The 27,910-nt window shown below is 31.7% G+C and overlaps 2 protein-coding genes across 2 annotated transcripts; both read right to left on the bottom strand.

The window, feature by feature from the left end:
* Nucleotides 1–6,923: 6,923 nt before the first annotated feature.
* LOC100817730 (probable glycosyltransferase At5g03795) lies at nucleotides 6,924–10,029 on the bottom strand. The gene is made up of 4 exons (XM_003542519.5): nucleotides 9,643–10,029; nucleotides 8,933–9,171; nucleotides 8,110–8,458; nucleotides 6,924–7,687 (listed from the first exon to the last, which is right to left on the bottom strand). The coding sequence occupies exons 1-4, from the start codon at nucleotides 9,901–9,903 to the stop codon at nucleotides 7,019–7,021; spliced, it is 1,518 nt and encodes a 505-aa protein (XP_003542567.1). The 5' UTR covers nucleotides 9,904–10,029; the 3' UTR covers nucleotides 6,924–7,018.
* Nucleotides 10,030–23,138: 13,109 nt separating this feature from the next.
* On the bottom strand, nucleotides 23,139–27,910 carry LOC100802802 (threonine dehydratase biosynthetic, chloroplastic). Its single transcript, XM_003542491.5, has 9 exons — nucleotides 27,388–27,910; nucleotides 26,680–26,859; nucleotides 26,291–26,560; nucleotides 25,999–26,205; nucleotides 24,817–25,065; nucleotides 24,672–24,742; nucleotides 24,345–24,462; nucleotides 23,893–24,027; nucleotides 23,139–23,606 (listed from the first exon to the last, which is right to left on the bottom strand). Exons 1-9 carry the CDS (start codon nucleotides 27,823–27,825, stop codon nucleotides 23,466–23,468), a joined length of 1,809 nt encoding a protein of 602 aa, XP_003542539.1. The 5' UTR covers nucleotides 27,826–27,910; the 3' UTR covers nucleotides 23,139–23,465.

The raw sequence follows: 27,910 nt of genomic DNA, 5'->3' as shown, positions 1-27,910 counted from the left end.
AACTTTTTTCTCTATCTCTCTACTTTTTTATTTAAAAATTTTGAATTTTTTGTTTCAAGGTTGTGGTTGTTTTTTTTATTTTGATGTTTCCGCGTGGTGGGTATGCTTCAAAATTTTTACTTGAGTTCGTTTTTTGCTTTAACCCCTTTGGATTTTTTTTTCTCGTTGTAGGTTTTTGGTAAGAAACTTTGTGTTTTTTCCTTTTGACTATGTTTAGGTTAATTGAACTCAGATTTGGGATGATTGTGGTTATTCCATATTTAATTGAGACTCTAATTTTAATGTTTTTTGTTGAGGTTGTTCTTTGGGAATAATCAATAAATAGGATTGTAATTTGTGGGGCTTTTACGACTATATTTGTTTCTTAATCATGCCACACATTTCAAGTCCAAACGCATTCAACTAGAATTTTCAAGGTACAAAGTACCTACATGCCTCCATATTTTTTGTACTTGCATGAAAAACTATTAGTTTTCCACCTTCCAAGGCAAATTTCAAACTTAGTTGTTCGTTCTTCCCATACCCTTTTTGGCCTTTATCCCAATTTTGTTCCTATCCAATTGTATGTGCTTCTGCAGGTTGTATATGCATAAAGTCAACTACTGAGGTCGTGTGCTAGAAGCAAAATAAAGAACAATTTGATCTTTGTTCAATTTGGTGGATCATTGGGTCGTTGATGTCATTGTGAAGCATAAGAAGCTTTTGTTAAAAATATAAGGGGTTTCCAAATGATGGTTATGTCGTGTTGGAAGCAAATTGTTGATGGTGATGAAGGAGATGAGAGTGGGAGAGTTGATGGTCTTTTACGGTACAAGGATTTGGGGAACCACCTTTATGGGGAATTCTCAATGGTTGTGGTTCAGGACAATAGTTCATTAGAGGACCGAGGTGAACTTGAGTCTAGACCCTTGAGTTCTAATCACTTGGGTCCTCAAGGGACTTTTATAGGTGTTTATGATGGCCATGATGGAAGTGAGGCTTCATAGTTTGTTGGTGACAATCTCTTCTGCAATCTCAAAAGTATGTTTTTCATCTTTTATTATGAACATATAGATTCAATTTCATTCAGAATATTGTTTTTTTTTCTAGATATTGTTATATCCAGATTTTGAAATGGATTCAAGACTAAGGAATCCAAGCCATTTATAGCATGGTTTGGAAAAATCATGGCGACACCATGGTTTTTGAGATAGCCACCATGATTTTAAAGGGTATCCAAACATTCTATTTGTCTATTATGACCAATTAATTGATCATGTATTTTAAACTCTCCAATTAAACGCATTTTTCACACAAAAAGTCCTAGTGACCCTTCAACCAAAATTATAACTTTCTATGTATATCTAAGCCTCATGCACTAGGCCACGAACCCTTTTGTTTTTAGTTTGTTACTTCGCTGAATCAATTTCATGTGTGATCCAGGGCTTGCAGCTGAAAATCAAGGTATAAGTTGTAAAATTTGAACTGAGAATATTCAAATCATTACATTTTTTCATTGTTCCCTGTCTTGTAACTTGCTCTCATGAAATCATTACATAAATCCCCGTTGTCATAGAATTCACTCTCTTGATCTAAGTTCTACATGACCTGAGTGATATCATTCCTTGATCACAAATGCAAGCAGTTTGGAGCTTGCTCGAGATTTCGTTCTGTTTTGTCATTGAGTTTTACAGACAAAGCAGTGCTAGTTTATATTAGTTTTCTCTAGTTTGCATTGTAGTGATTGTGTTGTGCCATTATTTGAGAAGTTTTCCTGCTGTTCTAATGTCCCTCAACTAATGCACCAATACTTCATGATACAGATAATTGAGAATATGGGATTTATGAATAATGTGAAGAGCTTTGGCAAATTTGACTAGTCAATTAGGAACATGACATGCCTCAACAAGATTCGTATGTGCCTTATTCTCTTTGCCCTTTCCCGATGGTCAGCCTCATGGGCAAAAGGATCAAACTAGTCACTATACCACAGTTCCTAATTATCTGGAACAAAAAAAGACTCAGAAGCTTCTTCTTCTTGGAATTCAAGGATCTGGTACTAGCACTATATTTAAGCAGGTATGGCTTTTATTTCAAATATTTAGATGTATGTTTATGGTAAATACTTCTGAGATAAGCAACTATGTTGTTTCAAATCTAACGTAGTAAAGATGTATGAAAAGTTATTTCATGTTTCATTGTTTTGTTTTACTTCTAATATTCTTTATTTCTCTCTTCTCCCTCCCTCCCTTCTTTCTTTGATTCTTTTATTGGGAGGCGAAAGAGTAGGAGTTGATATGAAACTAAGTAGAAGTTTTTGTAGTCTCTTCATTTACACTAATGAAATTAAAATATTTTTTCTGTCTTAGTGTTTAAGATTGATTTTCTTCTAACTTGATTCTCCTTTATGGCACTCTGGCAATTGTTGAGCAGGCCAAGTTTTTGTATGGGAACAGATTTTCTGATGAAGAGCTTCAGGATGTCAAATTGATGATCTAGAGTAACATGTATAAATATCTTAGTAGTTTAGTTGATGGAAGAGAGTGCTTTGAAGAGGAGGTTGTTTCTAGAATGAATGGACAAGGTTCTCCCGATCAAACTATGGAAACAGGTAATATTTCATACCATGGTAATTTTGTTTTCAAGTTTCCACTTCATGTGTTTATTGTTTGGCTAACAGGAGACAGTGCATGAAAAAAAATACTGTAAGTTCATTCAATACCTTATCATCAACTACATATAGTAGCACCTATACATTTCATTTGTTCTTGAATCAGTTAATTTCTCTGTATTTCTCAGGCTCCCTAACCCTGAGCATGGGTGGAGGAACTTACTCTTCTTCATGGCTTGGATCATTAGAAAGATAGGATACAATATTTCTAAATTTTAGTTTTTTCTATTGAAACATGGATATTTTCATCATTGATTTTGCTATATTATTTATAACGTATTCTATTGGGGGAATTAAAGGATAGCTAGGTAAATTGAGCAGTTGAAATTTTGTGTGAACCTTTTGTTTTCTTAATTTCAATTTCCAAGTACTCTTTCTTTGTTATCTAATTGTCAAGTTCTGTTTCAATGCCATATCTGATATCCTCTAGTTGGAAACTTTTTAATAATGAAAAAAAAATTCAAAATTGATAGGATTCTACTACTATGATTTTAAGCACTTACTAAGTGCCACAACATTTTGGGGGGATGAACGAAATTTACCCTAATACAAAGAACCTTGCTTGCTGAATGCTAGTGAAGACATTAAATTTTAAAAGTATTCTGGGTGGAATAGCTAATTGAATGGGACATGGCATACCACCTTCACCCTGTGTAAATTTTTTAAGTATCCCATAAATTTAGGAGCTAGTTCAGAAATTGTGTTGCATGATTGATAATTTTGTGACTTGTAATATTTATTTTCCTAAATAAGCTGCAAAATGTCGCATCTTATTAAGGTGGACACATATGTGGTTCTTTTTATCGCTGATTATGTAACTTTCCTGGTATTAAATTATACTAAGTTGAGTTTTTGTCTCTTGGTAGGTAACAAAAATGTTTACCAAAATATATATATAGAAACACAAGTTGATTTCTGTTTTATCTAAGAAATGACTAAGCTGCTGCAAATGTGTTGTTTCTGAATTATAGATGCGTCAAAGTTAAATCCCACGACCAACTTTTATGTTAATCCTATAATGGCATCATAATGCTTCAAGTATATAACCTGATTTCAATATGTATTCATGTAGTAATGGTGAAGCAAGTAATACTAGTGAATGCATCTATTCCCTCAACCCAAGGCTAAAACATTTCTCTGACTAGCTCCTTGACATTATAGCCATGGGGGATTTAGATGCCTTCTTCCCTGCAGCCACATGGGAATGTGCACCATTAGTTGAAGAAGTATGGAGGGACCTTGCAATACAAGAAACCTTCAAAAGAAAAGATGAGCTTCACTTTCTTCCAGATGTTGTTGAGTACTTAAGTCGGGTAATTATTTAACTTTTGTCCTTGAATATGTATATTTTTGTTCAGTTAAAGTTGTCAGGCATCAGATATTTACTAAATCTTCCCTTAGCCATCAATTTTTTTCCTACAATCTTTTACTAATTTTATGTTATAAGCAGAGGTGTTAATATTTCCAACATGCTTTATCTGCATATCAAATTATGCTATCACTTTGCTAATTGTGCCTTCACCTATATATCATTATATCTCAGTGCAATATTCATCTTGTTTTTTATTAGGATTTGTTGGAAAGGAATATTGTAGCACACATTAATCATGTCATGTGGATTGGAGTAGATGAATATAAAATGGATTGGAGTAGTTTACCAAATGGGAGGTGTATGAATAAGCTTATCAAGTAGACAAGACAAAGCTTGCCAATATATTTGTATGTCAAAATATTTTAATTCTTTTTTTTTAAAAAAATGCATTCTAAGACGGTTTCCTGAAAAATCATCTTAGAATCCTAAAATTATTTTTTTTATTTTAAAATAACATTTTAAGACGGTTCTCTGAAAAAACTGTCTTAGATTGTAAGCATTGAAAAACCGTCTTAGAATCCTAAATTTATTTTAATTTTTTTTATAAAAAATTATATACTAAGACGATTATTTGAAAATCATCTTAGAATGATATTTTTCTGAGAACCGTCTTAGAATGTGTAGTTTTTTTAAGACGGTTTTTTAACTTTCTACGACGTTGACTACAAAGATGGTTGAAAATCGTCTTTAAATGTATCATAGAACCAATGTAGAAACATCTTTTTGCATTGTTCCCTGATCAATTTGAAGCCATTTGAATGCCTTAAATTGTAGGATAGGATATTTCCCACCTTTTTCCTCAAACCTCACAAGCATCTAAACTGAAAGTCAATATTATTTGTCCAAGACATGTATTTATAGAAGAAGAAAAAAGTGAAAAAAAGACCTATTCTTTCATGTGAAAATACATTACCTTTTAAATCAACAAGGCAAGGTAACTGAAAATAATTTCGTGTACATAATTATATGAAAAGATTTGGTTGAAGTTTCATGTAAAGAGAAAAGGTAACTCCGAATTTAAACTCAATATGTTTTCACTATTCACGTGTGTAGATGGAATTGTTAATATACACACATTAATGAGTTTTCACTATTCACGTGTGTGTATGTATAGATGGGATTGTTAATATACACACATTTCTTTTTTAATTGGTACTAAAATTTTAGGACAAAAGGCCCAACTTTCTCATTTGTTTTAATTAATTTATTTTAGGGTTGTTTTAGTAATTTAATATCTATTTTATTTTTAAAATATAAAAATCTTCATTATTTTTGAAAAGGGAGATTCGTGGTGTAGTTTTTGCTTAAAATTAATCTAATTCAAATAAGAAAGTTAAGTGTCAGTCATTAATTAGACAAAACTTGAATAATAACTAATTCAACAATCAATGATATAAATGAATAACAAAAGTTTTAACAATTAAACTTAAAGTAAAACAATAATTTTTATTAAGTTAAATAATACTTAAATAATAATCATTGAACTTAAAAGTAAAAAATCATACATTATATTTGTTTTTAAGCTCCAACAACTAAACTTAAAATAATAAAAAAAAACAACATTCGTAATTTTTGTTTTTAATAAAAAACTTAGAAAGTAAATATCCAACAACAAAACACTAATTATCACAATAGTCTAAAACCATAAAAACTTGAAAAATACATCTTCAACAAAACTATACTAGATCTCCAACCTTAACAACATAACACAAAATTATCCATTGACAAGAGTTGTATCTTGTATAAAATAAAGCATCATTAATTAAAATAAAATATAATTATTTACATTTTAAAAATAAACATAATTTAGAAATTATATATCACACCATTTCAAGCAAATTATAAAAATAAAAAATTACTAGATCGATTTGATTTTCGCTTGTCAAACTGCAAAAAGAATCAAACCGTGTGGTTTGAAAAAGGAAAAAAAAACTAAATCAATAAACATCAGTTTTTCTTGCGGTTTTCAATTTTATTTTTTTTCAATTTTCGATTTTACTCTCCATTTGATTTGATTCTAAACATTGTTTTTCTCGTCTCTCTCCGTGATCGCATTCACGGTGATGGATCTTCTTCCTTTCTCCTACTTCACTTATGTGCTCTTATTCTGTTTCTCACATACAAGACTAAGATAATGCTTAACTTAACTTTTGATATCTTTGCCTTTTTTTACCACATGGTTTTCTCAGATAATTAATTGATCAATCAGCAAAATGAGTTTTTTAATCAAGTATAATAATTGTTCAAAGAAGGTCCGTCATAGGATTCTGCATTTTCCCTGATCTTATCGGGCATGGTTCTCGGTCTCGGAACTAGTTCAAGGGCAGAGAATGTTGTGAACATAATTGGTTTAATCATGTATATTAATTGTTCCGCTCTAAGATAAATTTCTACCTGTTCATCTTAATCCAGCGGCATCAATGGTAGTGGCTGTCGGGCGACATTGTCCATGGTGGTGTAAAACAAAAAGAAAACGTGTTTGTGAAAACGTTGCAACTAAAATTGGAAGTTTCTGAACAAGAAGATGGATGGATTTGGAAACATGGGGATAGAAGAGATGATTAGGAGATAGAAACATTTATTTTTTTAAAAAAAAAACAATGATAAAGTACTACAATACCCCTAAAATAAATTAATTAAAAAAAATTAAAAGTTGGATTTTCTGTCTTTAATTTTTGGTATACGTTGTTAATATATATTAACAGATAAAAAAAATGTGTGTGCATTAATGATCCTTATATATATACACACACATGTAATAAAAGAATTTCCTTAATTTAATTATGTGAGAATCTTATTCTCATAAAACACCTTTAGAGAGAGAAAAAATGATCCACAAATGATGTATAAAAAAAATACAGGATAAATGTGAAAATTGATGTGAAAACAAAAGATCACAACTGAATTTAAATAGTTATATTTTTCTTGCCTCTGGATTTACATTATTCCCAAAGTGAATATGGTGAAGTAATTTATTAGTTATTGTCACTTACAAATCATTGATCATCAAGGACTCTGAAATTAAGTCTCCTAAGCCACACAGAATGAAGTATCATATGAAACACATCATATCGCTTGGGTGGAGAATGTACCTCAAAGTGTCTCCGAATTTGTCTCACTCTTTTTTGCATTCTTATGTACTTCCTTGGAGAAATATTCATCAAAATGTCCTTCAAGTTGGGAATTTCTTTCATAGAAACCTCAACTGAGAACATCTTCCAATTCAAAACATCACTGAAAGGAGGGACATAGTGATCCGAAATGAGCACAGGAACACACCCTGTGTAAATTGCCTCCACCACTCTAGGGCTTGCCACCTCATACCCACTAGGGCAGAGGCAAAACTTGCTCTTCCTCAACATGCCATAGTAAGAAACACCCTTTGGGAGGTACTGGTGAACTTGAATATCTTCATCCTTTTTTTCCCAATGCTCAAGAAGAATTGGCCTAATGGGGCCATGAATGCCTCCAGCAAAGAATGCCAAAATTGAACGTTGAGATGCAGATGGCCCACCAAGTAAACCATCTATTGGACCACGTTGGAGATTAATTTCTGGAAATGAAACATCCTTTCTAGGGTCGAATCCTTCAGAGGTGTTGGCATTGCAAAGTACACGAATAGAGTTCTTACGCAAGTAAGGTGAGAATTTTGAAGCCTCTGGCCCCTATACATATATAAATGAGACAATAATGAAACTAATTAGAACAAGGTTTTCATATATCAAATTAATTATTAAGTATACACCATGCTCAACATAAAGGTTTCTTACACAACTTTTTTATGTGTAAAGATCAAAGACAGGTATCGATTTACAACAACTCACGAATCATGTTTAACCTTCAACCGAGTTAAAGCCCTTGGCTCTGATACCATCATTTAATCACAAACCAGCATGCATGATAATTTTCTTGACTTTTATAACAGTCATTTTAAAAATCATACCTAAAACGATTTATGATTGATTAACTACATAAAGACTATGTATATAGATATGATAGTGAATGTTTATTAATTAAACTTCAAATTATCGATGCCTTTTAAAACAATAATGCAGGGATTATGAACTAGTGGTAATAAGATGTTCACCCAATCATGGCAAGAGAGCATGAAGTGATCAGCTCCAAGGCTTCGATTCCAATAAGGGTATCTTGCAGCAATGACATTGATATAGTCCCTGACTGTTCTTTTTATGGGGCCAAAATCGTGTGAGTCCCTTATGTACACGTATCGAACCATCATTACTACGCTAAAAGGAAGGAAAAACACATGTGCTTTCTTGGGATCTCTTGTTCTAAAATGCTCATTCATTTCAATAGCATGGATGAAGCTCCCCTCCGTGGAGTATATGCTGGCGCATGGTCCTTCATGGAAAACTGGAAGTTCCCCCTCTTCATAGACAAATACTTTGAATTGTTTCTCCATTTCTAAGTAGCTCCTATTGTAGCAATTTTTTGAAGAGATGGAGATTAATAAGTGATTTGTAATGAACAATGGATATAACTCAAAATTGCATATAACATTATTCACTTGTTATACTTGTGGAGAAATTATTTGATGGTTGTAGACCACTACATGTGCATGATTTTGAACAATCTATTCATGACAAATGGCCAAGTTTTTTTTTAAAGTACGAGAAAAAGTTAATAAAACTTGGTTACAAATGAAGATTGGTCGAAATCATGATTACCAAATGGTCTAGGACCCTATGATAATTTTTCATGCTTGTGGTATTGAAAGAATTGATTGTGCCCATTTGACCATCCGTAGATATTGATTGGAACTCATATATAACATTAAAATGCATATTTGTAATTCGTCATTATGAAGAACAGGGGAAATTTTGAAAGAAGACAGTACGTTAGAAGGAAATAATGAACAGTTCAGAGAGAAAAAGCAGTGCACTATGTACCTGTGAAATTCCTTAGGATTCCAATACATTGGACCTACTGGAACATAATCTGAATCTTGTGTTTGATTCCAATTTTCAGCTTCTCTGATTGCAGCTCGAGCTTGTGCTAGAACAGCTTCAGTTTTATCTAAGAAACTGAATTTTCTTTTCCGCTTCTGTCTTGGGTGAGATTCATCAGATTCATTTGCAGGAGCTAAATTGAACCCGGGTTTGGAGACATTGAAAACTTCAGTTTCATTCTGTTAAAAAAACACAAGTCATAAACTTTAGTTAAAGTATCAAATATGCTAAGATTTCAATTTAAATGAGAACTTGATACATTTTTTTTTTTTTCTTTTAAATTATAATTTTCATTTCCTGAATTACAATTTTTGTTCTCTTATTTTTTAATAATTTTAATTTCCATATTTTGAAAGTCTGTAATTTTAATCTAATTCTTTAGTTTGCGTACATTTATTTATTTTATTTTAGTATTTGTTTTCCATTCCGACGGACTAAATAAAAATAAAAAAGAATGTGAGTATGTACAACATCAATAACAAGAGAGATGTTTATGTTAAAAAAATGCATGCAAAATGTTTACCCAAAAATGTCTCAGAGGAGAATCAGGAAATCACAACGCATGTGAGTGGTCGAAAATTTAGAATTAAAAGAAAGTCACCATTCATTCACCAAAAAGGAGATAAAGAGTAAGAAAAGTGAGCACTTACAGATTGATGAAGTGTTTGTAAAGAGGAATTTGAAGGAGGATCAAGAAGTGTTTGTGACGAGGAATTTGAAGGAGTAATTAGAGAGCTCCACGAGGCATAACGTTTTGCAATAAAATCTCTTCCGTTATAAACAGTTGAACCCTTTATAGAAGCAAAGCCCGCAAGCACTAAGAGAGGCACCATGAACAAGAAGAGCCTCATTGTAGAAGAAGCTTCTGAACCCCTCCATGCACAACAATTAATCCATCTGCTACTACCCATATTATTGTGTATGTATGCTTTTGCAGAATTGGGACACAAATTAAGACAAGTCTATTTAACGATTTCTTTACCGTTACATTTGATGGTATATCAGAAATTCATGCATGTAGCTGTGTGGTTATCATTTTCTTACGTTGTTTACGAAACTGTAGAGAGAGACATATAGCTGTCAAAAAACAAAACAGCAGAGATAAGTAAAAGGACCACTGAACCAGTGGGGTGAGGTCGTGTGGGGACCAGTGGGGTGAGGTCGTGTGGGGAACCAGTGGGATTGGGATGTTTTATTTTTGTATAATATTAATTATTTTAGAATAAATTATATTTTTCGTCATCCAATTTTTTTATTCTTGTGATTTTGATCCTTTAATTTTTGCATATTAATCTTAGTTTCCAAACTTTTTTTTTCATTTAATGTTTTCGTCCATTAAGTAATGATTTGATGTTATTTTTATTATATTTTTTGTGGTTAAATCATTTAAATTTATATTGAAATGTCAAGTAACATAATTTTAAGGAAATATTTACAATATGAAAGAATTTATTTTTGGAGTAAAATTGATTTTTGATTTTGAGTTGAAATTAATGTTTCAAGACGCTTTTAAGTTAAATAAAAAATGTATTGAACTTTATAATTAAATTATTTTTAGGATAAAATAAATATATTTAAATATAAACCATCATTTTACTTCAAAATTAATTTAATTTGAAATCAATTTTATTAATGCTTACCCTAAAATTTTTATGTTTCAATTTCACGTGACTTTTCTATGAGAATTGAGATAGTTTATTATGTTAAATTTTTTATATATCATAATAATTAATTGGATCATAGCTGAATGAATTATAAGAATAATTAAGACAAGAAAATAATTACTAAAGCTAGTCACTAATATTTATCTCAGCTGGATGCCATTGTTCCTTGATGAATTTGTAGTCATTTGAATGACTTATTCTTAGATTGTAGGATTGAATTTACCTCCTTTTTTTCTCTAACTTCGTAAGTAAGTGTGTAAACTGAAACTGAAAGTCAATGTCATATGTTCCAAAACATATATTTATAAGAAGAAAAAAATGATATAAAACCTATAGTACTTTCACGTAGAATTCGTCTTTTTTTTCTTAATTTGTAGGTTTGAATTTTAGTTTTGAGAAAGTTTACAATAATAATTTATAAACACTATTCAATTAACTAGTAACTTCCCATTACATAAAATTAATTGGTTGTCGAAAGATATAGGTAAAAACTAAAAAAATTAACTTATGAAATTATAAGTATTCGGTAAAACTAATTGTCAAATAATTGAAAAGTATAAAATGACAAAAAAATCATAAAATTATAATTTATTTAAAAATGATAACTAGGAAATTTGATAAATATATTGAAGTAGGAAATTTGATAAATATATTGAAGATAAAAATGAAAGAAAATAAAAAAAATATAAACAAGCATTTTATAAAAAATATATTAAAAAATACTAAAAAAATTAGTTAAACAAATTTTTAAATTAATAAAAAAAACAAACAACTAACTAAAATATCTTACCCAACAAAACCAATACAATACTTTGTTTATATCACTTCATTTTACATCCTTTCACAGAAATTCCATTTTAAATCAAGATGCTACCTTCGATCTTTATGTTTAAAAGAAATACTTATTTTATCAAAACCAATAAATATGCTAAATTAATTAATTTTAATCAATAATAAATATAAATTTTATTTTGAAAATACCCATAAAGTATTATACTAACTTTGAATATATATATATATATATTAAGGATACTTAAAAAAAAAGTATAAGGGATTTTGTATTATATGATGGGTGCATATAATATATTATATATTGCACAAGGAATGCCAAATTCCAATAAAGAAGGTTGTACTTATTCATATTGATGTAAATACGTACATATAAAACTAAAAAAAAAAAAAAACATTTCAATTGCCAAACCACTTGTCATGTGATGGCGATTCCTATGGCACATTTGAAGAACCCCTTATTTCCAATATCGATAACACCAAGAATTAAGCCACGTGATTCACACCTCTAGAAACAAGTTGAAGTTCTATTAATGTGTTTATGGAATGTTTGTGTCACAACGGTAGTACATATAGTCTGTATAAACTTATAATATTTATATTAATAGCTTAATATTTGTCAGATAGTTTTTTTTTTTCTCATCATAATATTAATATAAAATAATTTTTTTCGGAAGTAACTAATGTTCGTCAAAATAATAATTAACACCAATGAAAACTGACATCACAGTATAACACTAAAGTATTAATATACGTACGACACTTTTTAGTGTAGTTTTCTTAATATTTTAACCATTCATTCATCAAATTAACTCATTAAATAAGGAAATGAGAATAGTAAAAATTACCATTTTTAATAAATTAAAAACATTTGAATTGACGAGTGAGAATCCATCTTCTATAGGGGTGCAAAACGAAACGAAAACGATACAGGAAAAACCAAAAAATAAAAATCAATCTAATTAACAGAATAGTAGATAGCGTCCTAGAAAGAGACCACTTGGAATTAGACAACAAGGAGGAATTATATATTTCGTCACTTTAACCGGAAATTATTATGTTTTCTAAATTACTACAATTTCTGTTCATTTTTATAATATATAGTATAATGTAGGGTTATTAATTATTTTTTATGAATTAAAAAATTTAAATACATATCAAGTAAATATTGATTGAAACTATAAACATATAATTATCTCCAACTACTTAATTAGACTGTTTTTATTTGACGTAATCTAACATTTAATGTCAAAGTTTTTTATTACAAAAATCACGTTTAACATATTTTAAAAGGGATTTAAATATGTTTTAGTTTGGTTTCTGTAAGTTAATATTTTTTTACTTTTGATTCCTGAAATTTTTTTTTTAATTTTAGTTTTGGTAAATTGACATTTTTTTAATTTTGACCCTATCTCTTTTCAACTTTAATTCCGGTAAGATTTTAATTTTTATTTTATTTATAGTTTCATTGTTCGAATTTATAGGAAACAAAATTAAAAAATCACAAACTTACAAACACACTCAAAATGTTTAAAATATCTTATCAAAATTAAAATTGAAAAGAAACAAACTAAAAAAAATTAAAAGCACCTATAAGCCTTTATAAGACACATGAGTGATGTAAAACAAACACATGTACAATTAATTTCTCCACTTTGACACCCACAGATGGTGACTATAAGAGGAAGATGGTCCCAATGTAATAGCACCGACAGAATCCATTATTGATTAAGAGCTTATTGTAAGCGGAGTGAAGGACAAAACTCTTGAAAGAGGGCAATAACGGAGACAATGCAGTGAAAAGATTAGGGAACTAGATATACTTAGAGGGGGGAGTTTGTGCTGGAGGTTATGTATTTTCTGAAAGTACTTATATTTATCCATTCTGCACGGACACTAGCTGTGGAGATTTTTTATGTTGTATTCTGATTGTTTGGTTTGCCTTTTGTTCACCAACTTGTGACAGACCTGTTAATGAAATCACTTTATTTCCCGTGGAAAAAAACAAAAAAGGGAGACAATACAGAATATTTTCCGAGTATGAGATGCAAAGGGGAGTGAAATGTTATCGTTCAAAACAATAATTAATCTTTATTAGAATTGTATGAATACATATAAAATAAATATTTTTTTAATATGATTTATTTCCTATTTAAAATTACCATTTAAATCTTGTTTATTTAATTAAGAGGTATAAATGAGGTATAAGTTGTTATCACTTATATTATTCAATGTTGATAATTGAGGAATGCAAATGCATCCCTCATTGTTAAAAACTTATATAAATATCTTAAGTGATATATTTTGCTTTCCTAATTTTGTATATTTAAATTCATTGCTCTTAACTTTTCACTCCTTTTATGATAATAATTTTTTTTTTCATTTTTAAATAAATTATCCTCCCTAACTTAAGGTCCTACTTCATTCACTGTTAGTTTACATGCTGAAAGAGAAAGTAAAGAGTAATTACTGAGAATATTGAACAATTAGGTGTATATTTGGATTAACTCGGAATAAAAAAGGGTAGTTAATTAATAATATATGAAAACTAATTTAGTTTTTATATAATTTAAAATCGAAAACTTATAACCACTTCAAATAGGGATTCCAATTTTTAGTTTTGTGATTTTCTTTTTGTAGTGCAAAGCAAGAGATTTCCTCTAGTTATTTGAGAAAAAAAAAATATTAGGCCGAATTGCCATTTAGGTCTAGGGTGTTGTTAGGTGACCTAACACTATATTACTTGTGCACTAGCAATTTAATGAAGTGATAAAAATATTTTTCACTTAAATTTAAAAAACCTTCCATCACTCCTACCTCATGGTCGTATGATGTCGTAGCAGCTTCATGCTTCTTCTTCCAGCGCTCTGTGTTTCCTATCACGTCTCCACTGTCCTCAACTTCCATTGTTGTCATTGAGGCCATCTCCACCACCATGTGTCGTTTTCGCCGTCAAGGTAAATGTTTGATGATTTTAATGGTTACTGGTGTGCGTTTGAAAATCATATAACGCAAATGGATCGAGTAATCAGTATGAGTTATTCGGATTAACCAATCTGTATAACTCATACGGATTATCTGATCTGTATGTTTCATCTTTTTTTTTAATTATAAATATATTAATTTGATTTTTGTATTTAAATAGTATTTGTTTTTTAATTATAAATATATTATTTTGATTTTTGTTTTTAAAAAGTTGATGTTTTTATTTTTTTAATTATAAATATATTAATTTGAGTTTCATTTTTAAATAGTTAATGTTTTTATTTTTTTAATTATAAATATATTAATTTAAGTTTTTTTTAAATATTTAATTTTTTAAATTATAATATATTAATTTGATTTTTGTTTTTAAAAATTTAATTTTTTTATTTATAAATATATTATTTTGATTTTTTTAAATAGTTATTGTTTTTTATTAATTATAAATATATTATTTTGAATATTGTTTTTAAATATTTGTTGTTTTTTTAAAATTAAAAATAGATTATTTTGATTTATGTTTTTAAATAGTTATTGTTTTTTTAATTATAAATATATTAATTTTTTTAAATAGCTATTTTTTAATTATATATATTTTATTTTGAACTTTTTTTAAATAGTTATTGTTTTTCTAATTAAAAGTATTTTCTTTTGATTTTTGTTTTTAAATAGTTGTTGTTTTTTAATTATAAATATATTAATTTTTTTTAAATAGTTATTGTTTTTTTAATTATAAATATATTATTTTTAATTTTGTTTTTAAATAGTTATTTTTTAATTATAAATACATTATTTTGAATTTTGTTTTCAAATAGTTATTCTTTTTTAATTAAAAATAGATTATTTTGATTTTTGTTTTTAAATAGTTAATTTTTTTAATTATAAATATATTAATGTATTTATTATATATTAGTTTTTTTGTAAAAAACAATAGGCAAGGAGACATAGTTTTTGTTATTTTATTTATTTGATTAATTATAGTCTTTTTTTAAGTTGCTTTTTAATAAAAAAGTTATTTTGATTATATAAAAGTAATTAAAAATATATTTTAAAAATATATTAAAAAAAATATTTTTTTATTTATGAATTATTAAATGATAATTGATTGAAGTATTGTTTGAATTTTGACATAAACTGTTATAATGGTCTAAATGTGCAGATTATGGTTAGAACCAAAGATTTGGGTCGGGCTTTAAGCAAGGTTATAGGAAGAGCCCTGAGGAGAAAAGTAAATCGTGATTCAGATGAAGCTTCCCAATGATGAAAGTCCACAGCATCTGCACGTAGACAACGGGAAGCTGCCCCTGTTGTTGAGGATGTTCAACACGTAGATCATGCAATTGACGAGGTCCACGAACAACCTCAAGAAGTAGCTGCTGATGATGAAGTTGTTGATGCCGGGGTTTTCCTGACAGGCGCATGACACATTAGTTCTAACTGCCTATGATGATAGGGGTATTTATATTTTTAAATAAATTATATTTTAATAATTATTTGTTATTATTGTTAAAATGATTTTTTTAAGAACGTGATGTATTCAAGCTATCCTCCCATGGAAGGAAGATTCAGAAATTCGACAGGCCTGTTGTAGAGATTGAAGGCTTAGTTGCCGCCACAAGATTAAGTCCTCTGATCGCACGTTCCTTGGACACTGGCGATCGGAGACTTATATCGGCTTTTGCGGAGATGTGGGATAAGGAAACTAGTTGTTTCCATCTTCCTGTAGGAGAGGTGACTATCGCCCTTAATGATGTGGCCTTTTTACTTCATCTGCCCATCACAGGTGTGTTCCATAACTTTGAAACTCTTCATGTTGACGAAGTGGTGTTGCTATTAATCAAATTACTTGAGGTGAGTGCAGATGAAGCAAACGCTGAGACGGTACAATTTCATGGGACATATGTTTGACTATCATGGCTACAAGACATTTATCGTAGCAAATGTGATGTCACGCACTGGAATGTAGCAGCTCGGGCTTATATGTTGCATTTGCTAGGATACACTCTTTTTGCTAACAAGAGTGCAACACACATGCATGTGGTATTCTTTGACGCCTTTCGAGACCTCACCCAGAGTGGAAGCTACCCATGGGGAGTTGTCGTCCTAGTGTATATGTATGACAATTTGAATGATGCATTTAGGAGCAGCGCCAAACAAATTGCAGGATATATCACACTATTACAAGTAATTATAATTTAATTTAACTTTTTTTCTTTGATGTTCACTATTGTGTTGATTTATTTTTTTTGTTTTGAAAATATGTGTAGTGTTGGATTTATGAGCATTTTCCTTTTGTTGCTGACACCATTGCTATTGAAGATTATCATGAGAGGAAACCACGTGACTGCCACTAGAACTCTGGGAAGGCATTACTAGTGTCGACGTATCGGAAACATCTAGATATATTAACGTCTAATGGTGTTTGTTGGATGTCTTACGGTAATCACCGTGCAGTTAGTGAGTTTGAGCCAATTTCTTTGTTTTCTGGACATATCCCATGGGGTCCAGTTGTTGTCATACATCGATCAGAGAGGGTTGTGCAGCAATTTGGGTATGTTCAGAATATTCCTCCACACACTTCGACGTCAAGATTATGTTAGAAGATATTGATGACAGATGGATACATTTTTCTAAGTACCTTGCATCAGTGGGTCGGATTTGTGTTGTGCCTGGACAGTGTGCAGCAGACTACATCGACCGGTTCTACATGATTTCTCATCCCTTCATGAGACCGGCATAGCCCAGGGATCCAGCTAGACATCCACCTGTCGTGCAAGATGACACATATGTTAAACCAGATATTCCTCAATACCTGGTGGCAGCAGCAGCTATGAAGGAAGGACCTACAGATGCACGTTCTCATGTAGAGCAGCTTCAACATACAGTGGTAACATATATATTCAGCTTACTTTGAAATTCATTTTATTTGAACATGCAATATGTATAACCCTTTTCTGTTGTTGTCAATTTCATAGGATGCTTGCCAAGCAATAGCTGAAAGGTTAGAACGGTTGTTGAACCTGAGGATAGTGACAGAAGGTACAGAAATATACCGTGTGATGGAAGATTGCTTAAGGATCGCCAGAGGTGTCACTACGGAACGCAATGTATATGTGTGGTCACGACGAAGGCGGCGTATGGAAGACGCATGAAGACAGTTAGAATTTTTTTAGGAAATGTTTAGACAATGTTTATTATTTTATTTTATTTGACAACATTTTTATTTCACAAATTTTATTTGACATCTTTTTTATATTAGTATCGAACTCGTATATCATAGGTCATGAATTAAACCATAAACCCTATATTAGACACGTAACAACAAAACCTAAGTTTTGAATTAACACTAAACCCTAACTTGTGATGTAACACTAAACCCTAGGTAGTAAAACCCCTCATTTGTGATGCACCACTCAACCCTAATTGGTGACGTACCACTAAACCCCCATTTTCAAGTAACACTTAACCCTAATAACACATGTAACACTAAACCCTAGGTAAGATAATTATATGAATTTCCAATGAAACAGTTGTATATGATTGTAGTACATGGCAATTACATAAGTAGCTAAATCTTTACTCTTCGCTTAAATCAACATAGTATATTTTCAACATCAACAAATTTTTGTACTGCTACATTCTACTAATATATAGAGTTAGCCATTGTTTTGCCAGAGGATGACAATGTCTAGACCATAACAAAGCTAGAGGTGGTAAGGGATAACGTTCTCTTAAAAAAAAGTTGTTACATATGCACAAATAATTTCAAATTATTATAACACAATTTATTTCATAAATTAAAAAATAGGATCATGATACATTTACCTGAACAAAATGATTATCATACACATGATCGATACATATTGCGTGATGCACAAAACAATCTGTTGGTGATTAACTTATAAGTGGAAAAAACGTCATACTTTTTTGGAGAGATAGAGAAACAAGGATCACATTATACCTTGATACAATGAAATATTCTATGTCGGTTATATTCATCCACTTATTCATGGTAACCTGCATGTTACAGTTATGATTTAAATTAAATTTTAACTAAAAAAATAACAGAAATTACATACCATGGATAATCCATCAAAAAGTAGGGACTGCTTTAATTCTTCGAATCTGTCTATGCCACCAAGGAGGTTGATATACTCATCAGACCATTTGGCAAGTTCTTTAAGCAAATGGTTGCACACCAAAGATCATGAATCTTCATCCATACCTAATAAGACAGCAATTAGACGATATCCACAGTTACTGTCAGCTTTGACATCGACAATGTTTTCAATGAAATCATGAATGCACAGATGAAATTGATTCAACACCGGCATAGTTCTTCTTGGAATTGCTTAGTCAGATGATTATGCACTACGTTTGACTGAAGAATTATTATTTTACACAGAATCTAAAGCATCAACATACTCCCAGTAAGACGAATCACGCTTTGGTGTTGACCTTTTCTAGAGGAGAACACATAGAGTTTAGATTAAGGTAGGCAATTTTTTAAAGTTTACTCTTTAGAGTAACTTTTCCACAAACATCAAGTTCTTGAAATTGCCATGATATGGTTTCCATCTCTTCTGATATGCTAACCTCGGGCTCAGATAACCCTTGGTCTGAAAAACTTAGCCTCCACCAAAACATATGGATTACACCTAAAGATATGCTACTGACAACATATCTAGCTAGCTCGTATCCACAAGGAAGATCATGAGTAGTTCTCATTACACAACCACAACGAGAACTATCAATATTAGCATAACTCACACGCTCATACTTAGCAACAATTTGGTTTAAAGCATACCTTGATACCATCCCAAGTAGTTTTTTTGTATAAGGTAACTTTAAAAACATGTCCAACCACATGTGTACTTGTCTCAAAAGATGCCTTAATTTCAATGTGTTGCAACGTGATCATGTTGTTCATGGCTTTCCAAACATTACATAGGTCTCCAGGCTATTTTGTAATAGTCTTTTTAAAGCCCAATGAGCATATTCAACCATGTGTATGAAATACACAAAAAACGATAAACAAATACAAGTACACATGTGTTTCTTAAGTGCATCACCTTATTCATTGAGGCTTTAACAAAATTTTCTTTTTGGGGAATTATCCATGTTTGGTTGACATAGTCAACAAACATTGTTCATGGTGAACAAACAATTTCAAACTTCTTAAGGCAATCATCGAACTAATCCTCGGAAGGACAATCAACCAAACTCCCTAGGCATCCATCACATAATGCCATGTATTTTTTTTACCAACTAGGGATTTACACTTTGTCTTGGCATTCTTGTCAATGTGAAACCTACACAACAAGTTGGTACACTCAAGGAATACATTTTTCATTGCATTCATCAATATTAGATCTTTGTCGGTAACAATAACTCCAAGGAGGAAATCACGTATAAGAAAAAGACCTCGAAACCATTCTAGAGCCCAAACCACATTATTTAGATTTCTCCCTCCAAATAGGCAAAACCAACAGAGAATGTCATCCCCATTGGTGTCACACCAACAAAGTCAAGTAACGGGAGTTTGTACCTATTTGTTTTGTAGGTACTATCTATTAAAAATACCAAATTACAGGAATCGCATAACTTCACTCCATCAGAATGACACCAGAAGATATTACGTACAACATTTTCATCCTTTAATCTATGTCAATGAATATACTGATCTCGTTTAAGAAACTTCATTATTTGTTGCATTTCTGTATCACTACCTCTTATGGAAGAAAGGTATGCACTTTTTGCATTGTATATTTGTTTGATTGTTGTATAACTATTGGCATTGTGCTCCTTCAGCGTTAGCAAGATATTTCTTGGTTTCACCATTGACTTTGTCATATCAACAATAATTATCTTTTTATCCTTAGTCAATCGACCAACATATGAATGTCCAACTAATGACTTTGCCATTTCATGATTATGACTCTCACACATTAACTTCAACATTCATTCTTGGCCTCCAACCACTGGTTTTCCACACAACTTAAAGGGACACCCACATTTGCTACTGCTAGTATCTCTTCTTACAAAATCTTTCTTCCTGGACCTATACTGATCACTTCTTTCACAACCAATTAAAACAAATAAAGTCTTTCCTCTTATACCAGTGTTTGTGTTTGACCTCATAATGACTGTCACAACACCAATTTCATAAGCAACAGCTTGAGCCCAATTCAAAACATCATCACGGGTAGCAAACACCTACAATGTAATCCAAACATCTTTACTCTTCAACGAACATTCAATAACTTACTTTAACAACAAAAAATCATATTAATACTTGAGAAGTATTGAACACATTAGAACAATCAACATGTTTTGATTTCACACCAACTTCTTCTTTATTTTGTTCATTCATATCAACTTCTTCAGACATTATACTGTCATACATCCATTGATCTTCGTTCATCTTAACAAGACATTAAAAAATTTCAATCACAAACAAGCGACCCCTAACCACATCATACATATACTATCACACAAAACCCTAGATATTTTTTACTACATTTAATAATATAAAACATTAAAATTGATAGCCCTATATATTAAAAACCAACAACATCAACTTTTTCTACTTAAAATTCATAACCATATAATACATAAAAAATTATAACCTAATCATATCTACTAAAATAAATTATATTATTGAACTTAATTCTAATTCATCAAATTATAATCACCAAAAATAGTCAATTTTAGACCACAGCAACTCAAATAAATTATACATAAATTATAAGTGTAAATTAGTTTACAATTAATATCATTTCCAAAATATAAAAACAAATACCTACAAAATAATTATCAAACTACACTTATTTAAAAATATTTAAAATAATAATACTAATTATATTTCAAATAAACAAATAATTTTTTTACCCATTAATTTTTATAACAATCATATTAATATATTTATAATTTTAAAAAAATAAAAAATAATAAGTGTTTCTTTTAATTTTAAATTTTAAAAAATATTATGAATTCGTATAACGCATACAGATTGTCAATCCATATGAGTTGTACGGATTAAGTAATCCGTATAACTCTTACAGATTGGTCAATCTATATGCGTTATATGGATTGAATAATCTATATAACTTATACGAATTATTTAATCTGTAAGTCTTATACACAAAAAACAAATAAAACAAAAAATGTGACATACCTCTATTAACAACCACACCAATCATTGTCATAGCCAACACTTGCCAACTTATATTTGTAACATTTTTACCTCGACCGAAATGGCCACAATACACCTCTCCTCTCACGAAAATAAAAAAAAACGAGAAGAAACCAAGACAATTAACGAATGAATGGGTTAAAAAAGTTAAACAAAAAGTAAAAGAAAAAAGAAACCAAACAGGGGTATTTTTGGAATACTCATTTATTGTTAGGTGCACAAACAATATGGCTGGTGCACCTAACAACACCCTCACCCCTGCCTAGATAGAACCACGTAAAACTATCGGAAAAGAAAACAAAACCACAAGGAGCATTCAGAATATTTTACAGGCTTAAATATTTTTTAGTTCTTTAAATTTAAATAATTATGTTTAGGCACCTCTTGATTAATTTAACCTTAAGTTTAAATTAAAGGAAAGCATGTTTCTTTACAAGATTATGGAAGACCACCAACTTCACTAGAGATTTCTAGTAGATTTTATACATCGTCTATCAAAAAAAAAAAAAAATAGAATTAAACTCAAGTCACGAGTCATGTAAGTAAAAAAATTCGACCAGAGTTATCCACAAAAAAAAAAAAAACTCGACCAGATGTATTTGGCAAAATAACAATGAATTTACCATTATATTTTCTCGCATGACAAAATTAAGAAAAGAAATAAAAGTTGACTCTTCGTTGCTTATTTGTCTTTTTGTTTTCATAAAATTTTAAAGTTACTCTCCAAAGAAATCACTTCTTTTTCTCTAATATTCACATTGTCTTTCATATATTAGCTTTAAAAAAGATTTATCAAATTTACTTCTCATGTTTGTCTTAAACTATTGTTGCACATATATATATAAGAATCAAATAATTAATTTACTGAGTCTAATAAAAATAATTAAGTTAACTAATTTTAAGAGTGAAATGTGTTTTAGGTGCTTCGGGATTTGTGAAAGATTGAACTCGAGCAAATTGAAATTCGAAGAAGCAAATCGAGAAAGAAAATTAATGTTAATCTGAGCCCAAAACTAGAGAGAATGAACAATGAAATCTCATTATTGGATCTGAGAGTTACAATGTTTTATAGTATACAACTTCCTAACTAATTTTGAAAATGACAGTCAACTGAAAATTAGCAACTTAACTTTGACAAGATTTGGTTAAAATTGATTTTAGTCCCTATGTTATAAAAAGTTTTTATTTTGGTTATAATATTTATGAAATGTTGTAGATTTTTCATCCCTAACACTACACTTCATTGACAGGAGATGAGGAGAGGAATTTTAAAAATTTATTCTTATATCTTAATAATCTTGGATCTCTAAACATAAGTAAGAAAATTTTATTCAATATACTAGAAATCTTTTAATGTTCCTCCTCTCTCTTTCAAATCCCTTCAATATTAGAGAAGTAGAATTTAGATGAAGAGCAATTATGCTCTCCTTCATTCCCCTTTCTTCCTAAAAGTTGAAACAAACAATCAAAGTTTATAAAATTTCTCCATTCCTCATTTGCTTCTAACCAAACACTGTTAAAAAAAAAAGTCTTATTTTCTTATGATTTGCTAAAGGAAGGGAATACAGGCGATTGGCGAGCAAACAACCTTTTGAAGACACTTATATTACAGACACAAAAGACCAGGCAACAACATATAAGATTCCAATGCTTCCCAAAAAAAAAAAAAAAACATAAACTACCGATTATAAAAATGTGATAAGACACCTCACTAGGTAAAAAGCACTAGTTGTTCCTCTAATCAACTAATGACATCTAACCTTTTGAAGCGACAGTGGAAATATTAAATATGATAATCTTGTCCACTAAAATACACAATAATGACAAGTGCCTAAAACCCCCATCAGTGCATTAGAAGCTGGAAGTCATCATCATTATTCACCACTTTATAATCATATCCAAGTTTGTTAGCACGATCATGGAACTCATCTATCTCACTTTTGGGTACCTGTAATCCAACTAGCACGTTTGCTCCAGTTTCACCCTGTTGGTCAGTAAGTATAAGGATGCCATCAGAAAGAAAATGCAGAAAGGACAAAACTTAGATGCAGCTCATTACTTGCTTTTAGTACTGTTCTCCAATCAGAATTGGAGTTTCACGTCAGATAAAAGTTTGCTTTAAAGATTAAAGCAAGTTACCAAGATAAAACTCTAATTATGATTGGAGAACAACACCAAAACAACCTAAGGACCTGCATTTGAGTTTTGTCTGTGCATAAAACCACATGCAGTGTGTTTGATTAAAGTAAGAGAAAGTAAAAAATTCCCACCTCCCCTCGGTAATGGAATAAACTAATATTCCAACGTGGACTGAAGGAGTCCAAAAATTTCATCAAAGCACCAGGTCTTTCTGGAAAGGTGAGACGACAAAGAACCTCATTCTGAACGTTTGATCGGCCTCCCATCTGAAATGTGTTCAGCACAAAGTTAACTAAGTTCAACAATACAAACACGGCCGGTGATTTAACTGTTAGTGAAAGATTCATGTTTGACAAAGACATCTCAAGAAGATGAGACAAATACATCAAATGGGGCGGCTTAGTCATGTGATGTCACTTAGTTTTCAACATCTTAGCTTAATTTGGACTGGAATCCTCAGAAAAATCCAACATTAAATAAATATTTTTAGACAGTTTAGTGGTTGGGAATAGTGTTGAGAAAAGGGAACTACGAAATGATATAATAAGCTTCACTGTGAAGGATTTTTTTGGGGCCAACATACCAAGTAACGCAAGTGGTCTTTCACCAAGTCACTTTCTGTGAGATTGTAAGTTTTGAGCTGAGAAGATTCCATCCTCTCCTGCATTGCTCTTAGTTCGGAGATTGTGTGAACCCCAACACTGCATGCGAATACAATTGAGACAATAAATACTACGGGCCACCTTGACATAATACAAGTTGTTAACAGATATTTGCACTAGAGAAAATGATAGTCAATGAAAACTAATAAATTGGGACAGAGAGATGTCAATATTCAGGCAACATATTGCTTTTTAAAAATTGATTGACAATGGATAAAGAAAAAATTATCAGGCAATTATGATCTCACCTGTAAAGGACAACTGCCTTCTCATTTGAGTTATATCTGTATTTGAATTCTGTTATGTTCATCTGCCCCACCTGCCAGACAAGATAGAAAATAAGTACTAACATGAAGAACACTTACAGAAATAGTGTTAAAATAGCAGACATACCAATTCACAAAATTGTTTGAAACTGCCAGGCTCCTCTGCCATAACAGTTGCCAGCACAGCCTCTTGTTTACGACCAACATTAGCAAGTTCAGTTACAACCCGAAGTTTATCAAAATTCATGTTTGCTCCACTGGTTATTGCTACAATATTTTTCCCCTGGATCCCATGATGCTTGCAGTATGCCTCAGCTCCAGCTAGTGCAAGTGCTCCTGCTGGTTCTAATATGTTCCTTTTCTCCTCGAACATATCCTGCAACAAGTTTTATTCTTGTCATATCCCAAAAAATTAAGTCATACAGAATCTGTACTGTTTTGCATTAAATGTACTAGATAATCAAAGGTCTGCGTAAAATTAAGTCCCCAATTCTGATGATACCAATAGAAGAGCTACATTTGAACCAACAAAAACTCCAACTGAACAGCCTATGCACCTAGAGACAGAGAGAATGTCAACAACAGAGCGAAAGCCTCTAAAAGTACAAGGTAAAGTTAATAGCCAAACTCATTTAATTACAGCACATGCCTCCCTATAATCACCTTGGGGTGATAAACAGGAAACAGATCAAGATAAATATGGTGTTAAGTAATTCTGAAACAGGTAAAGTTAATAGCCAAACTCATCTAATTATAGCACATACCATTCTGTCCAATCTCCTTCATCCAACCTCAGCCAAGATACCCAAAAAAAAAAAAAAAAACTTAACCAAATATGTATAAACACAAAAAAATATTTAATAATTCTTTATTGCACAAAAACTATAAATAGTTTGTCAAGATATTCTAGTTCCTCTTGCCATTATATGCACTATACTCCTCCAGCTACCAATTTGAAATTTGATATTTCTGGCTGACTCGACTTCATATGTCTTCAAGAAATCTCAATTATTAACTCATTCAAATACTTTGCAAATTTCTGATCAACTGTCAAGAACATCGGATGGCAAAGAAAATTTGATAAAGCATCGGAACAATTAGCCTAAGATCTCCACACTTCTCGTGAGTAGAGAATATATATTTACTTCATTTGACAAGACACAATGAATTTTCTAACATTTGCACAGAAGATACTCGAGAGTAGAGAAGTATATCTAGCATATATATGAAGTTATAAATATAAATCTGGAGAATATATCTAGCATCAGAGATTTAGAATGCAAACTTTGCAAGCAAAAGAAAATCTTACTTTTATTGACGCACAAATTGAATCACGGCTTACAAGAACAATGCCATCTATCAACTCCTTGCATATGCGGAAAGTTTCTTCACCGACCTCTTTAACAGCTACGCCATCTGCAAATCCCCCAACCTGGTCCAAAATCACTCTCTGGTCATGGTGGAGTGACAACGCCATTGCATTTGCATCAGTGGGCTCAACCCCAAAAATCTTCACCTGTGTATTCATAACAGATGTCAATAATCATTTCTCTAAAGGAAGACATACAAAATCACAACCGATAACATAACATCATGCAAACCTCTGGGTTAACCCTCTTCACATAAGCAGCAATACCAGCAATGAGACCACCACCTCCCACAGGCACAAAGATTGCATAAATTGGACCTTGCATTTGGCGGACAATTTCCATGCCAATTGTTCCCTGACCCATGATGACATCAGGATGATCAAAAGGAGGTATGAATGTCCTACCCTCCTCTACCCCCCGCTTCTTAGCATATGCTTGTGCTTCATCATATGAATCCCCCACGAGCACAACTGTAGCACCCAGAGCCTCCACGGATTTCCACTGCAATGTTACAAGAAACAAAAACACATAACTAAATTGAACAAATTCTCTTTTCCAGGGATATAATTAAAGAAACAGACAAACAAGCAAGCAAAAGTAAACATATAAACAAAACACACCTTTATTTCTGGAGTGGTGACAGGCATAGCAATCACCGCACTGCAATTCAACCTCTTGGCAGCCAATGCAACTCCTTGAGCATGGTTCCCAGCAGACGAGCAGATAACCCCCTTTTCCAACAATTCCGTCGGAAGCTTTGCCATCATATTATAAGCTCCACGAAGCTTAAATGAGAAAACCTACACCCCAATTTCAAATACTCATGCATTAACACACACGTATGTTGTTCACTCATCTTTCAGTAAACCATATAACATCTCTTAAACACAACAAGACTCCGTTGTAACAAAATCCAAGGCAATGCATCAAGCGATTCAAGCCCTTCATAGTTAATACTTAAAAACAAAAACAAAAACAAAAACTGCGGTAAAAAAAAATGATTCACTGAACAGAGTTCCTTCCACTTCAAGCAAAAACATAGTCATTTACATCACTTGAAATATTTCATAAACACACCAATAATATTTTTTTTCTTCAAAACTGCCATCACAAATTGTTAAGTTTTCTGACATTTCTTTTATAATAGCCACCTTAAAAAGTCATGTCATCGATAATTACTCATTAGTTGAGAGTGACATGTATTAAACTCTATTTTCAATAATACCAATTAATAATCAACAATGAGGCCTTTTTCCCACGCATTGCACATCAAGATCAAAAATTGATACCGACCCTGATGTAAAAAAAGGTGGTGGGAACGAACTTACGGGTTGCAAATCCTCTCTCTTGAGCCAAACCTTAACCCCGAGTCTCGCAGAGAGCTTTGGCGCCAATTGCAGAGGGGACTCAATCGCCACGTCATATACCTTCGAAGAGAGAATGTTCGTCAAATAAGTCATGGCATTATTCATACCGTCGCCGTCGCCGCCGTCTGAGCGAGAGCTGGCGGGAATCGCGCCGACGAAGCCGGGCGGGTACTGGAGGGAATCCGGCGAGACGCGGGGGCGCGGAGGAGGAGCCGCCTCCGAGGGATCTTCGACGATGGCGACGGCGGAGGAGTGAGTGGCCTCCGGCGGCATGGAAAGCGTGGCGACGATGAGGGGCGCGCGGCGGGGACGCGCGGTGAGGGGATGGGGCGCCATTTTGCGGAGAGGGTGGCGGCGGAGGAGAGGCGGGGTGGTGGGGGCGACGCGCAGCGCATCCATGGTACTATGCTGTGTGTGCTGCGAGAAAAAGTTATACTATTTCGAAGTTGAAATTGAAGTTGGAGTCGTTACATATATAAGTTTA

The sequence above is a fragment of the Glycine max genome, chromosome 13 (genome assembly GCF_000004515.6).
Source record: "Glycine max cultivar Williams 82 chromosome 13, Glycine_max_v4.0, whole genome shotgun sequence".
Classification (NCBI taxonomy): domain Eukaryota; kingdom Viridiplantae; phylum Streptophyta; class Magnoliopsida; order Fabales; family Fabaceae; genus Glycine; species Glycine max.
The sequence above is the reverse complement of the archived record's forward strand: the minus strand, read 5'-3'. Positions and strand labels throughout refer to the sequence as shown.

What these genes read in the sequence shown, in the direction of transcription:
- LOC100802802 (XM_003542491.5), bottom strand. Translation starts at nt 27,825, where the DNA reads ATGGATGCGCTGCGCGTCGCCCCCACCACCCCGCCTCTCCTCCGCCGC. An exon ending in AGAGAGAGGATTTGCAACCC is followed by an intron (nt 26,860 to 27,387) that starts GTAAGTTCGTTC and finishes ATTGGGGTGTAG; the next exon opens with GTTTTCTCATTTAAGCTTCG. An exon ending in TCAAACAATTTTGTGAATTG is followed by an intron (nt 24,743 to 24,816) that starts GTATGTCTGCTA and finishes CTTGTCTGGCAG; the next exon opens with GTGGGGCAGATGAACATAAC.
- LOC100817730 (XM_003542519.5), bottom strand. Translation starts at nt 9,903, where the DNA reads ATGGGTAGTAGCAGATGGATTAATTGTTGTGCATGGAGGGGTTCAGAA. An exon ending in TACAAACACTTCATCAATCT is followed by an intron (nt 9,172 to 9,642) that starts GTAAGTGCTCAC and finishes TTTTTTTAACAG; the next exon opens with AATGAAACTGAAGTTTTCAA. An exon ending in TGCTCTCTTGCCATGATTGG is followed by an intron (nt 7,688 to 8,109) that starts GTGAACATCTTA and finishes ATATATGTATAG; the next exon opens with GGGCCAGAGGCTTCAAAATT.